The following is a 14548-nucleotide window of genomic DNA, read 5'->3' on the forward strand; positions in this document are numbered from 1 at the left end:
TGTGCTCTCGGCATCGTAAACTCAGAGCGTTGTCCGATATTGGCCTGTGGGTGGTTAACTCAGAGCGTTGTCAGATTGGCCGTTGTGTTAACTCAGACGTTGTCAGATGTGGCCGTTGGTTAACTCAGAGCGTTGTCAGATTGGCCGTTGGTTAACTCAGAGCGTTGTCAGATTGGCCGTTGGTTAACTCAGAGCGTTGTCAGATTGGCCGTTGGTTAACTCAGAGCGTTGTCAGATTGGCCGTTGGTTAACTCAGAGCGTTGTCAGATTGGCCGTTGGTTAACTCAGAGCGTTGTCAGAGCGTTTTGTTCGAAAAATGTGCATATTTGAGCTATAAATCAGTTTTACATTGCAGCTACCATCACAGCTACCGTCAGAAATAGCACCGAAGCAGCCAGAGTAATTACAGACACCAATGTCAAATACCTAAATACTCATCATAAAACTTTTCTGAAAAATACATGGTGTACAGCAAATGAAAGACAGGCATCTTGTGATTCCAGCCAATATTTCCGATTTTCTTAAGTGTTTTACAGCGAAAACACAATATAGCATTATTATATAGCTTACCACAATAGCCAGAAACACAAGCCATTTACCAGCAGCAAAAGTTAGCGATCGTAACAAACCAGCAAAAGATATATCATTTTTGACTAACCTTGATAAGCTTCATCAGATGACAGTCCTATAACATCAGTTATACATACACTTATGTTTTGTTCGAAAATGTGCATATTTAGAGCTGAAATCAGTGGTTATACATTGTGAACGTAGCATCTTTTTCCCACAACATCGGATATTTTTCTGACACTCACATATTCTGACCAATAACTATTCATAAACATTACTAAAAAAATCATGTTGTATAGGAAATGATAGATACACTAGTTCTTAATGCAATCGCCGTGTTAGAATTCTAAAAATAACTTCATTACGACATGCAGTTTACGTTATGGCGAGAGCGTGCCCAAAATCTGGGCGCAAACTACTAGTTCACATGTTCGACAATATATGAAATAGCATCATAAAATGGGTCCTACTTTTGATGATCTTCCATCAAATGTTGTACAAGGGGTCCTTTGTCCAGAACAATCGTTGTTGGATTTAGAATGTCCTCTTCTCCAGTCAATTAGCACGGAAAGCTAGCAAAGTGCGCGAAGCTCTCCTTCCTGAACATACGCAGACAAAGCAACACGCCTAACGTCCCGAAAAAATTCAATAATCTATAAAACTATATTGAAAAAACATACTTTACGATGATATTGTCACATGTATCAAATAAAATCAAAGCCGGAGATATTAGTCGTCTATACGACAGCTTTACAGAAGGCAATACCAGGTCACTTCTCGCGCGTCCAGAAAACAGAAATTGGGTCACGTCATGCCAAGAGCTTTTATTCGACCTCAGATATTATACACTCCATTTCTTCTCTCACTGCCTGTTGATCTAGTGGAAGGCGTATGAAGTGCATGTATACTAATAAATATCAAGCACATTTATAGGCAGACCCTAGAACAGAGCATCGATTTCAGATTTTCCACTTCCTGTCAGGAAGTTTGCTGCAAAATGAGTTCTGTTTTACTCACAGATATAATTCAAACGGTTTAGAAACTAGAGAGTGTTTTCTATCCAATAGTAATAATAATATGCATATTGTACGAGCAAGAATTGAGTACGAGGCCGTTTGAAATGGGCACCTTTTATCAGGCTACTCAATACTGCCCTGCAGCCCAAAGAGGTTAACTCAGAGCGTTGTCAGATTGGCCGTTGGTTAACTCAGAGCGTTCAGTGGCCGTGGTTAACTCAGACGTTGTCAGATTGGCCGTTGGTTAACTCAGAGCGTTGTCAGATTGGCCGTGGTTAACTCAAGAGCGTTTACAGAGCGTTTCGCTCTCGGAGCGTACAGAGCGTTTCGCTCTCGGAGCGTACAGAGCGTTTCGCTCTCGGAGCGTTCAGACGTTTCGCTCTCGGAGCGTGCAGAGCGTGTTTTCGCTCTCGCGAGCGTGCAGAGCGTTTCGCTCTCGGAGCGTTGCTGCAGAGCGTTTCGCTCTCGGAGCGTGCAGAGCGTTTCGCTCTCGGAGCGTGCAGAGCGTTTCGCTCTCGGAGCGTGCAGAGCGTTTCGCTCTCGTTTCGCTCTCGGATGCTCTGGCCGAGGAGCAGGGTTGATCCAAGCTTTCTGACCTAACAACAGCAGTCAAGCTTCCAACCTAACTGGCTAACTTTGGCTAACTTGCTAGCTACTTCCAGATACAAATGAGAGAACACCTCACTCTGACCATTTTACTCTCCCTAGAAGAGCTGGCTGTTTTCATGTTATCCAGAGCGTTGGTGACTGTAACTGTGCTGCTGGCAACAATTTAATAACGCATTTTTTTTGCCAACGCTTACTGACACGGGACTGACACGGGACTGACACGGGACTGACACGGGACTGACACGGGACTGACACGGGACTGACACGGGACTGACACCGGACTGACACCGGACTGACACCGGACTGACACCGGACTGACACCGGACTGACACCGGACATCCAGCTAGCCAACAGTATACATTAACTTAAAACGAAATTAAAATGACTTTCTGACAAAATTAGAAACGTGATTATCTGAAAATGTAGCTAGCTAGACTATCTTACCCATATACATGGATGGACGCTTCTCCCTCTCTGTCATGTATGCCATGGTTGCCCTTAGTTTGAAGATGTAATCCGGAGACAGGTGTTTTATACAATAGCCTTCTGTGTGTTCTCTTTATGACTCTCCATATTTGCATACGTACAAATGGCTCTCCTGTGAAGTAGTGACGCCAACATACGCCTAGCTTCCTGAAACCAGACACATATATATTTACTCTAATAAGCAAAAATATACTTCCACAATGGACAAGAAGTTTTATTTTCATTGATTGTCATCTGAGATGTGAAGTATCTCTGCTGATGATGATGGGGTGTATCGGCTGTAACAACACGTGCCGTGAAGGCTACGAGGTGGTTACCGTGGCAACACAAGGGCTTTTTTTGCGAGCTGTTCAGATGGGCTTCAGTAGATTGTGTGTGGCCTAGTGTGTATAAACATTTTAGTGTCAGTGATATGTAGATAATATGCAGACAATAGAGATGTAAGATGACGCTCACCCCCTGTAATTGTGGTCCATTTCAGGCACATTGCAATGTGTGCGTCTGATAGGGGATTTGCTCAATGAGATGAGGACATTGTTCTCTTACTAAGGCTAATCCACTAGAAATGCCTACTTCTCAAAATGAAAGGTGTGTGTGTAGACCCCAGAAGCTTTGTTTACAATGACATTACCTTTCCTACTTTTAGTTAGGTCAAAACACACACACACACACACACACACCTAAAGCTGATGTCATAATGTCAAAGAAACAACCCTGACAGTGTGTGTGTTTTCTTTGTTTCAGGGTTTCTGCTGTTCAAGGATTTTTGTTTGAATGAAATAGATGAGGCCGTACCACAGCTGAAGTTCTACGAAGAAGTGAGAGAAACACACACCTTTATCTCTGTCTGTCTCTCGCTTTCTCCCCTCTGTCTGTCTCTCTCTCTCTCCCCCCTGTCTCTCTCTCTCTCCCCTCTGTGTCTCTCTCTCTCCCCTCTGTGTCTCTCTCTCTCCCCTCTGTCTGTCTCTCTCTCTCCCCTCTGTGTCTCTCTCTCCCCTCTGTCTCTCTCTCTTCCCTCTGGTCTCTCTCTCTCCCCTCTGTCTGTCTCTCTCTCTCCCCTCTGTCTGTCTCTCTGCTCTGCCCTCTGTCTGTCTCTCTCTCTCCCTCTGTCTGTCTCTTCTCTCTCCCCTCTGTCTGCTCTGTCTGTTCTCTCTCCCCTCTGTCTGTCTGTCTGTCTGTCTCTCTCCCCTCTGTCTGCTGTCTGTCTGTCTCTCTCCCTCTCTGTCTGTCTGTCTGTCTCTCTCCCCTCTGTCTGTCTGTCTGTCTTCTCTCCCCTCTGTCTGTCTGTCTGTCTCTCTCCCCTCTGTCTGTCTGTCTCTCTCCCCTCTGTTCTGTCTGTCTGTCTCTCTCCCGTCTGTCTGTATGTCTGTCTCTCTCCCCTCTGTCTGTCTGTCTGTCTCTCTCCCCTCTGTCTGTCTGTCTGTCTCTCTTCCCCTCTGTCTGTCTGTCTGTCTCTCTCCCCTCTGTCTGTCTGTCTGTCTGTCTCTCTCCCCTCTGTCTGTCTGGTCTGTCTGTCGGTCTCTCTTTCCCCTCTGTCTGTCTGTCTGTCTGTCTCTCTCCCCTCTGTCTGTCTCTCCCCGCTGTCTGTCTGTCTGTCTCGCTCCCCTCTGTCTGTCTGTCTCACTCTCTCCCCTCTGTCTGTCTCTCTCGCTCCCTCTGTCGTCTCTCTCTCTCCCTCTCTGTCTGTCTCTCTCTCTCCCCTCTCTGTCTCGCTCTCCCCCTTTCTGTCTCTCCCTTTCGTCCTCTCCCTTTCTGTCTCGCTCTCTCCCTTCTGTCTCGCTCTCTCCCTTTCTGTCTCGCTCTCTCCCTTTCTGTCTCGCTCTCTCCCTTCTGTCTCGCTCTCTCCCTTTCTGTCTCGCTCTCCTCCTTCTGTCTCGCTCTCTCTGTCTCGCTCTCTCCCTCTCTGTCTCGCTCTCTCCCTTTCTGTCTCGCTCTCCTCCTTTCTGTCTCGCTCTCTCTGTCTCGCTCTCTCCCTTTCTGTCTCGCTCTCTCTGTCTCGCTCTCTCCCTCTGTCTCGCTCTCTCCCTCTCTGTCTCGCTCTCCTCCTTTCTGTCTCGCTCTCTCTGTCTCGCTCTCTCCCTCTCTGTCTCGCTCTCTCCCTTCTTGTCTCGCTCTCCTCCTTTCTGTCTCGCTCTCTCTGTCTCGCTCTCTCCTTTCTGTCTCGCTCGCCTCTCTCCCTTTCTGTCTCGCTCTCTCTGTCTCGCTCTCTCCCTCTCTGTCTCGCTCTCTCCCTCTCTGTCTCGCTCCTCCCTTTCTGTCTCGCCTTCTCTGTCTCGCTCTCTCCCTCTCTGTCTCGCTCTCTCCCTCTCTGTCTCGCTCTCTCCCTCTCTGTCTCGCTCTCTCTGTCTCGCTCTCTCTGTCTCGCTCTCTCTGTCTCGCTCTCTCCCTCTCTGTCTCGCTCTCTCCCTTTCTGTCTCGCTCTCTCCCTCTGTCTCGCCTCTCCCTCTCTGTCTCGCTCTCTCCCTCTCTGTCTGTCGCTCTCTCCCTCTCTGTCTCGCTCTTTCCCTCTCTGTCTCGCTCTCTCCCTCTCGTCTCGCTCTCTCTGTCTCGCTTCTCTCCCTCTCTGTCTCGCTCCTCCCTCTCTGTCTCGCTCTCTCCCTCTCTGTCTCGCTCTCTCCCTCTCTGTCTCGCTCTCTCTGCTCTCGCTCTCTCCCTCTCTGTCTCGCTCTCTCCCTCTCTGTCTCGCCTCTCCCTCTCTGTCTCGCTCTCTCCCTCTCTGTCTCCTCTCTCTGTCTCGCTCTCTCCCTCTGTCTCGCTCTCTCCCTCTTCTGTCTCGCTCTCTCCCTCTCTGTCTCGCTCTCTCCCTCTCTGTCTCGCTCTCCTCTCTGTCTGCTCTTCCTTCTGTCTCGCTCTCTCCCTTTCTGTCTCGCTTTCTCTGTCTCGCTCTCTCCCTCTCTGTGGTCAGTGGTTAGAGAGCAGAAGTCTAGTGTGTGTCAGTTGTATTAAAGGTCATGTGAGATGTTTGAGATTAGGCTAATTCCATGGTGTTTCAGAGGAAGTGTGTGTGTGTGGTGTGTATCAGATTAAGGACTATGAGAAGTTGGACTCTGAAGAGGAGAGGTTGTGTGTCGTAGCAGACAGATCTATGATGGATACACATGAAGGAACTCCTCTCCTGTTCACATGTAAGGTCAACATGGGACACAAACCAACACAGTAACAAACTCCCCTAAAACGCTGTCCTCTCTCAGGGAGGAGTTGACATGAATAAACACAATGCAACACCCCAACCTGTCTAAAACACTTACATGGTATACTGGACTGGAAATGACTGTCACATGACCCCTCTCCCCTCCCCCCCCCCCCCCACTCTTCTCCATTCCCCTTCTCTCTCTGTCTTGCTCTCCATCTCTCTCTCTCAGGCCTTCTCTAAGAAAGCAGTGGACCATGTTCAGACTCACCTGGCAAGAAACAGGTGCCTCCCTCTCTCTTCCAGGTAAGGAACACACACACAAACTGCATCACCAATCTAACTCCTGTGTGATCCCACATAGTGGGCTTCTGACACACACAGCCTAACCTAGTTCTATTATTTATGATTATCCTGACCATTGGTATTTATCCTGCGACTAGTTACTTTTACCCCTGTTTACATGTACATATCTACCACAATCCCTCAGTACTCCTGTTTACATGTACATATCTACCACAATCCCTCCAGTACTTCCTGTTTACATGTACATATCTACCACAATCCCTCCAGTACTCCTGTTTACATGTAATATCTACCACAATCCCTCCAGTACTCCTGTTTACATGTACATATCTTACCACAATCCTCCAGTACCCCTGTTTTACATGTACATACAGTGGGGAGAACAAGTATTTGATACACTGACAATTTTGCAGGTTTTCCTACTTACAAAGCATGTAGAGTCTGTAATTTTTATCATAGGTACACTTCAACTGTGAGAGAAGGAATCTAAAACAAAAATCCAGAAATCACATTGTATGATTTTTAAGTAATTAATTTGCATTTTATTGCATGAACATAAGTATTTGATACATCAGAAAAGCAGAACTGAATATTTGGTACAGAAACCTTAGTTTGCAATTACAGAGATCATACGTTTCCTGTAGTTCTTGACCAGGTTTGCACACACTGCAGCAGGGATTTTGGCCACTCCTCCATACAGACCTTCTCCAGATCTTCAGGTTTCGGGCTTCGCTGGGCAATACGGACTTTCGGCTCCCTCCAAGATTTTCTATTGGTTCAGGTCTGGAGACTGGCTAGGCCACTCCAGGACCTTGAGATGCTTCTTACGGAGCCACTCCTTAGTTGCCCTGGCTGTGTGTTTCGGGTCGTTGTCATGCTGGAAGACCCAGCCACGACCCATCTTCAATGCTCTTACTGAGGGAGGAGGTTGTTGGTCAAGATCTCGCGATACATGCCCCATCCATCCTCCCCTCATACGGTGCAGTCGTCCTGTCCCCTTTGCAGAAAAGCATCCCCAAAGAATGATGTTTCCACCCCATGCTTCACGGTTGGATGGTGTTCTGGGGTTTACTCATCCTTCTATTCCTCCAAACACGGCGAGTGGAGTTTAGAGCAAAAAGCTCTATTTTTGTCTCATCAGACCACATGACTTCTCCCATTCCTCCTCTGGATCATCCAGATGGTCATTGGCGAACTTCAGACGGCCTGGACATGCGCTGGCTTGAGCAGGGACCTTTCGTGCGCTGCAGGATTTAATCCATGACGGCGTAGTGTGTTACTAATGGTTTTCTTTGAGACTGTGGTCCCAGCTCTCTCAGGTCATGACCAGGTCCTGCCGTGTAGTTCTGGGCTGATCCCTCACATTCCTCATGATCATTGATGCCCCACGAGGTGAGATCTTGCATGGAGCCCCAGACCAGAGTGAGATGACCGTCATCTTGAACTTCTTCCATTTTCTAATAATTGTGCCAACAGTTGTTGCCTTCTCACCAAGCTGCTTGGCTATTGTCCTGTATCCATCCCAGCCTGTACAGGTCTACAATTTATCCCTGATGTCCTTACACAGCTCTCTGGTTCTTGGCCATGTGGAGAGGTTGGAGTCTGTTTGATTGAGTGTGTGACAGGTGTCTTTTTATACAGGTAACGAGTTCAAACAGGTGCAGTTAATACAGGTAATGAGTGGAGAACAGGAGGGCTTCTTAAAGAAAAACTAACAGGTCTGTGAGAGCCGGAATTCTTACTGGTTGGTAGGTGATCAAATACTTATGTCATGCAATAAATGCAAATTAATTACTTAAAATCATACAATGTGATTTTCTGGATTTTTGTTTTAGATTCCGTCTCTCACAGTTGAAGTGTACCATATAAAAATGACAGACCTCTACATGCTTTGTAAGTAGGAAACCTGCAAAATCGGCAGTGTATCAAATACTTGTTCTCCCCACTGTATCTACACAATCCTCTAGTACCCCTGTTTTACATGTAATATCTACCACAATCCCTCCAGTACTCCTGTTTACATGTACATATCTACCACAATCCCTCCAGTACTCCTGTTTACATGTACATATCTTACCACAATCCCTCCAGTACCCCTGTTACATGTACATATCTACATCCCATACTCCTTTTACATGTACATATCTACCACAATCCCTCCAGTACTCCTGTTTACATGTACATATCTACCACAATCCCTCCAGTACTCCTGTTTACATGTACATTCTACCCAATCCCTCCAGTACTCCTGTTTACATGTACATATCTACCACAATCCTCCATACTCCTGTTTACATGTACATGTCTACCACAATCCCTCCAGTACTCCTCTTTACATGTACATGTCTACCACAATCCCTCCAGATACTCCTCTTACAATGACAGAATCTACCACAATCCCTCCAGTACCTCTTTACATTACAGTCTACCACAATCCCTCAGAGTACTCCTTTTACAATTACATGTCTACCCAATCCTCCAGTACTCCTCTTTACATGACATGTCTACCACAATCCCTCCAGTACTCCTCTTTTACATGTACATGTCTACCACAATCCCTTCCAGTACTCCTCTTTACATGTACATTTCTACCACAATCCCTCAGTACTCCTCTTTACATGTACATATCTACCACAATCCCTCCAGTACTCCGTCTTTACATGTACATGATCTACCACAATCCCTCCAGTATCCTCTTTACATGTACATATCTACCACAATCCCTCCATACTCCTCTTTACATGTACATATCTACCACAATCCCTCCAGTACTCCTCTTTACATGTACATGTCTACCACAATCCCTCCATACTTCCTTTACATGTACATATCTACCACAATCCCTCCAGTACTCCTCTTTACATGTACATGTCTACCACAATCCCTCCAGTACTCCTCTTTACATGTACATATCTACCACAATCCCTCCGTACTCCTCTTTACATGTACATGTCTACCACACCCTCCAGTACTCCTCTTTACATGTACATGTCTACCACAATCCCTCCAGTACTCCTCTTTACATGTACAATCTACCACAATCCCTCCATACTCCTCTTTACATGTACATTCTACCACAATCCCTCCAGTACTCCTCTTTACATGTACATGTCTACCACAATCCCTCCAGTACTCCTCTTTACATGTACATATCTACCACAATCCCTCCAGTACTCCTCTTTACATGTACATGTCTACCACAATCCCTCCAGTACTCCTCTTTACATGTACATGTTCTACCACAATCCCCTCACTACTCCTCTTTACATGTACATGTCTACCACAATCCTCCAGTACTCCTCTTTACATGTACATTCTACCACAATCCCTCCAGTACTCCTCTTACATGTACATGTCTACCACAATCCCTCCAGTACTCCTCTTTACATGTACATATCTACCACAATCCCTCCAGTACTCCTCTTTACATGTACATGTCTACCACAAATCCCTCCAGTTACTCCTCTTTAAATGTACATGTCTACCACAATCCCTCCAGTACTCCTCTTTACATGTACAAGTCTACCACAATCCTCCAGTACGTCCTCTTTACATGTACATTCTACCACAAATCCCTCCAGTACTCCTCTTTACATGTACATGTCTACCACAATCCCTCCAGTACTCCTCTTTACATTGTACATGTCTACCACAATCCCTCCAGTACTCCTCTTACATGTACATGTCTACCACAATCCCTCCAGTACTCCTCTTTACATGTACATGTCTACCACAATCCCTCCAGTACTCTCTTTACATGTACATGTCTACCCACCAATCCCTCCAGTACTCCTCTTTACATGTACATTCTACCACAATCCCTCCAGTACTCCTCTTACATGTACATGTCTACCACAATCCCTCCAGTACCCCTGTTTACATGTACATATCTACCACAATCCCTCCAGTACCCTCTTTACATGTACATATCTACCACATCCCTCCAGTACTCCCTCTTACATGTACATGTCTACCACAATCCCTCCAGTACTCCTGTTTACATGTACATATCTACCACAATCCCTCCAGTACCCTCTCTTTACATGTACATATCTACCACAATCCCTCCAGTACTCCTCTTTACATGTACATGTCTACCACAATCCCTCCAGTACTCCTCTTTACATGTACATTCTACCACAATCCCTCCAGTACTCCTCTTTTTACATGTAACATGTCTCCTACAATGCCTTCACAGTACATCCTTTCTTTACATGTACATAGTCTACCACAATCCCTCCAGTACTCCTCGTTACATGTACATATCTACCACAATCCCTCCATACTCCTCTTTACATGTACATGTCTACCACAATCCCTCCAGTACTCCTCTTTACATGTACATGTCTACCACAATCCCTCCAGACTCCTCTTTACATGTACATGTCTACCACAATCCCTCCAGTACTCCTCTTTACATGTACATGTCTACCACAATCCCTCCAGTACTCCTCTTACATGTACATGTTCTACCCACAATCCCTCCATACTCCTCTTTACATGTACATTATCTACCCACAATCCCTCAGTACTCTTACTCTTTCATGTACAGATCTACCCACATCCTCCATACTCCTCTTTACATGTACATGTCTACCACAATCCCTCCAGTACTCCTCTTTACATGTACATGTCTACCACAATCCCTCCAGTACTCCTCTTTACATGTACAGTACCAGTCAAAAGTTTTTACACATCTGCTCATTACATTTATTTTACTATTTTCTACATTGTAGAATAATAGTGAAGATATCGAAGCGATGAAATAACACATATGGAATCATGTAGTAACCCAAAAAATATATATTTTAGATTCTTCAAAGTAGCCACCCTTTGCCTTGATGACAGCTTTGCACACTCTAGGCATTCTCTCAACCAGCTTCACCTGGAATTCTTTTCCAACAGTCTTGAAGGAGTTCCCACATATGTTGAGCACTTGTTGGCTGCTTTTCCTTCACTCTGCAGTCTAACTTATCCCAAACCATCTCAATTGGGTTGAGATCATGTGATTGTGGAGGCCAGTTCATCTGATGCAGCACTCCATCACTCTCCTTCTTGGTCAAATAACCCTTACACCGCCTGGAGGTGTGTTGGGTCATTGTCCTATTAAAAAACAAATGATAGTACCACTCAGAGCAAACCAGATGGGATGGCGTATCGCTGCAGAATGCTGTGGTAGCCATGCTGGTTAAGTGTGCCTTGAATTCTAAATAAATCACAGACAGTGTCACCAGCAAAGCACCATCACACATCCTCCTCCATGCTTCAAGGTGTCACAAAGACACAGTTGGAACCAAATATCTCAAATTTGGACTCATCAGACCAAATTACAGATTTTCACCAGTCTATTGTCCATTGCTCGTGTTTTTTGGCGCAAGCAAGTCTCTTCTTCTTATTGGTGTCCTTTAGTAGTGTTTCTTTGCAGCAATTCGACCATGAAGGCCTGACTCACACAGTCTCCTCTGAACAGTTGATGTGTCTGTTATTTGAACTCTGTGAAGCATTTATTTGGGCTGCAATCTGAGGCTGGTAACTCTAATGAACTTATCCTCTGCAGCAGAGGTAACACTGGGTTTTCCTTTCCTGTGGCGGTCCATGAGAGCCAGTTTCATCATAGCTCTTGATGTTTTTTCAGACTGCACTTGAAGTTCTTGAAATGTTCCAGATTGACTGAAATGCAAGTCTTAAAGTAATGATGGACTGTCGTTTCTCTTTGCTTATTTGAGCTGTTCTTGCCATAATATTGGACTTGGTCTTTTACCAAATAGGGATATCTTCTGTATAGCACCCCTACCATGTCACAACACAACTGATTGGCTCAAACACATTAAGAAGGAAAGAAATTCCACAAATGAACAAGGCACACCTGTTAATTGAAATGCATTCCAGGTGACTATCTCATGAAGTTGGTTGAGAGAATGCCAAGAGTGTGCAAAGCTGTCATCAAGGCAAAGGGTGGCTTCTTTGAAGAATCTAAAATATATTTTTTACTACATGATTCCATATGTGTTATTTCATAGTTCTGATGTCTTCACTATTCTACAATGTAGAAAATCGTAAAAATAATGAGTAAGTGTGTCCCAACTTTTTTACTGGTACTGTACATACCTACCTCAATCACTCCAGTAGCCCTGTTAAATGTGCATACCTACCTCAATCACTCCAGTAGCCCTGTTAAATGTACATACCTACCTCAACACCAGTAAGCCCTGTAAATGTACGATACCTACCTCAATCACTCCAGTAGCCCTATGTATATAAATTATCATACCTACCTCAATCACTCCAGTAGCCCTGTTAAATGTACTACTACCACCTCAATCACTCCAGTAGCCCTGTTAAATGAACATACCTACCTCAATCACTCCAGTCAGCCCGTTAAATTACATACCTACCTCAATCACTCCAGTAGCCCTGTTAAATGTACATACCTACCTCAATCACTCCAGTAGCCCTGTTAAATGTACATACCTACCTCAATCACTCCAGTAGCCCTGCACATTGTAATGATGGTACTGGCATTGACCTTTTTTTCTTCTTGTATTTCACGTTCTTCTTATCTATATTACTACATTTATTGTGCATAGTTGGGAAAGAACTCACAAGTTAAGCATTTCACTGTACTGTTTTACACCTGCTGTGTCCTGTGCATCGACAATAAAATGTTGAAACTTGAAACGGACAGACTCACGAACTCCTGTTTGTGTTCAGCCGTACATAGTGGAGATCTGTGACAGTCTGCGAGGGATGATCTTCTGCAAGTTCATAGAGAGGTGAGACGGGTGGGAGAGGGAGGAGGGGGGGAGAATAAATATGTTGCATACTGGCCAGAGTAATACATTTTTTCATTGTCTCCAGATTTAGAAGAAAGTGCTTTATTATCCATTTGTGTCGAAACGGAAACGAGTTTCTCCACACTCCCACAGTCAGCAGGCCGGGGACTATTTTATACATGTTTTATTGAACCTTTGTTTAACTAGGCAAGTCAGTTAAGAACAAATTATTATTTACAATGACGGTCTACACCGGCCAAACCCGGATGACGCTGGGCCAATTGTGCGCCGCTCTATGGGACTCCCAATCACAGCGGATGTGATACAGCCTGGATTCGAACCAGGGACTCTAGTGACGCCTATTGCAGTGAGATGCAGTGCCTTAGTCCACTGGGCCACTGGGCCACACTTTCCTTCTGTCTCTCTCTACCTCCTCATCTTTCTTTTCTCTCTTTCATCAGTGACAAGTTCACTCGTTTCTGTCAGTGGAAGAATGTGGAGCTGAACATCCATGTGAGTTGTATTTTGTATGTGTGGGTGTTATTCTAACTTACTGTATGGATTGTGGTGATGTTTTGCCTGTGAAAGGCCTTTCTTTCACCTCTTCTTATTGCCTATTGCCTGAAGTGTAACATCACATCAGCTTCTCTCTCTGTCTTGTTCTCTCTCTCCATCTCGCTCGTTCTACATCTCCCCCTCACTCTATCTCTCTTCAGTTGACGATGAATGACTTCAGTGTCCATCGTATCATTGGTCGAGGGGGTTTCGGGGAGGTGTATGGCTGCAGGAAGGCTGACACCGGCAAGATGTGAGTAGCACAGGAGCATGAACAATTGCAGAGAAAGAGGGATGGTTAAAGTGGAGGAAATAAACATTCACACAATAAATGACTGGAGGGGATAAAAGATCCTACAGGAACAGTGTGTTCTCAGCAGTACAGCACCAGTAAGGTCCAAGACATGTTAATGTGTGTGTGTGTGTGTGTGTGTGTCAGGTATGCCATGAAGTGTTTGGATAAGAAAAGGATCAAGATGAAGCAGGGGGAGACTCTGGCTCTGAACGAGAGAATCATGTTGTCCCTCGTCAGCACAGGGGTGAGTCTAACACACAGCTTTCTGTCCACTCTGTCTATACATATGTATATTCACATACACAGTACAAGGGAGTATCATTTTCAGATTAAGCTTTCCCCGACTATCTTAGCACAGACACACAGACCTTTCCTACTTGACTGTGTGTGTTCACATACATACACAGCACATTTTCAGATCGACCTGTCTGACATTATCATTTAAAAACATCCCCTCTTTCTCTAGGACTGTCCGTTCATAGTGTGTATGACGTACGCCTTCCACACACCAGACAAACTCTGTTTCATTCTGGATCTGATGAACGGTAAGACTCCTGAAAGGTGGCAGGTCTCGCCTGGTTCAACCTGCAGGTGAGACACCAGTCACCATGAAGAGTCTCATTGTAGTGGTCTGTCCCTCTGAGGATCATGTTGAAGTACACGGTCACACAGAATGGGACAGGACATCACTGATGACTCTCTGTCCCTCTTTGCTGACGTGCAACTGACAGTCTCTGATGTGTGTGTCTGGTTAAGTAGGCTACATCCCCATCTACAGACAATCTCCAATGGATTCAGAGTCTGCGGA

The 14548-nt window shown here is 45.2% G+C and overlaps 1 protein-coding gene across 1 annotated transcript in view; it reads left to right on the forward strand.

The window, feature by feature from the left end:
• The window catches only part of LOC112070845 (G protein-coupled receptor kinase 3-like), a 103934-nt gene that overhangs the window by 63830 nt on the left and 25556 nt on the right, over positions 1-14548 (forward strand). The window contains 12 exon segments of the mRNA XM_070439151.1: positions 3426-3499; positions 5704-5745; positions 5748-5775; positions 5778-5806; positions 6044-6083; positions 6086-6117; positions 12829-12890; positions 13352-13403; positions 13607-13698; positions 13885-13984; positions 14207-14331; positions 14413-14479. Of these exon segments, the coding sequence (XP_070295252.1) occupies positions 3426-3499; positions 5704-5745; positions 5748-5775; positions 5778-5806; positions 6044-6083; positions 6086-6117; positions 12829-12890; positions 13352-13403; positions 13607-13698; positions 13885-13984; positions 14207-14331; positions 14413-14479 (743 nt within the window).

This window comes from Salvelinus sp. IW2-2015, unplaced genomic scaffold (assembly GCF_002910315.2).
Source record: "Salvelinus sp. IW2-2015 unplaced genomic scaffold, ASM291031v2 Un_scaffold1439, whole genome shotgun sequence".
In the NCBI taxonomy this organism is placed as follows: domain Eukaryota; kingdom Metazoa; phylum Chordata; class Actinopteri; order Salmoniformes; family Salmonidae; genus Salvelinus; species Salvelinus sp. IW2-2015.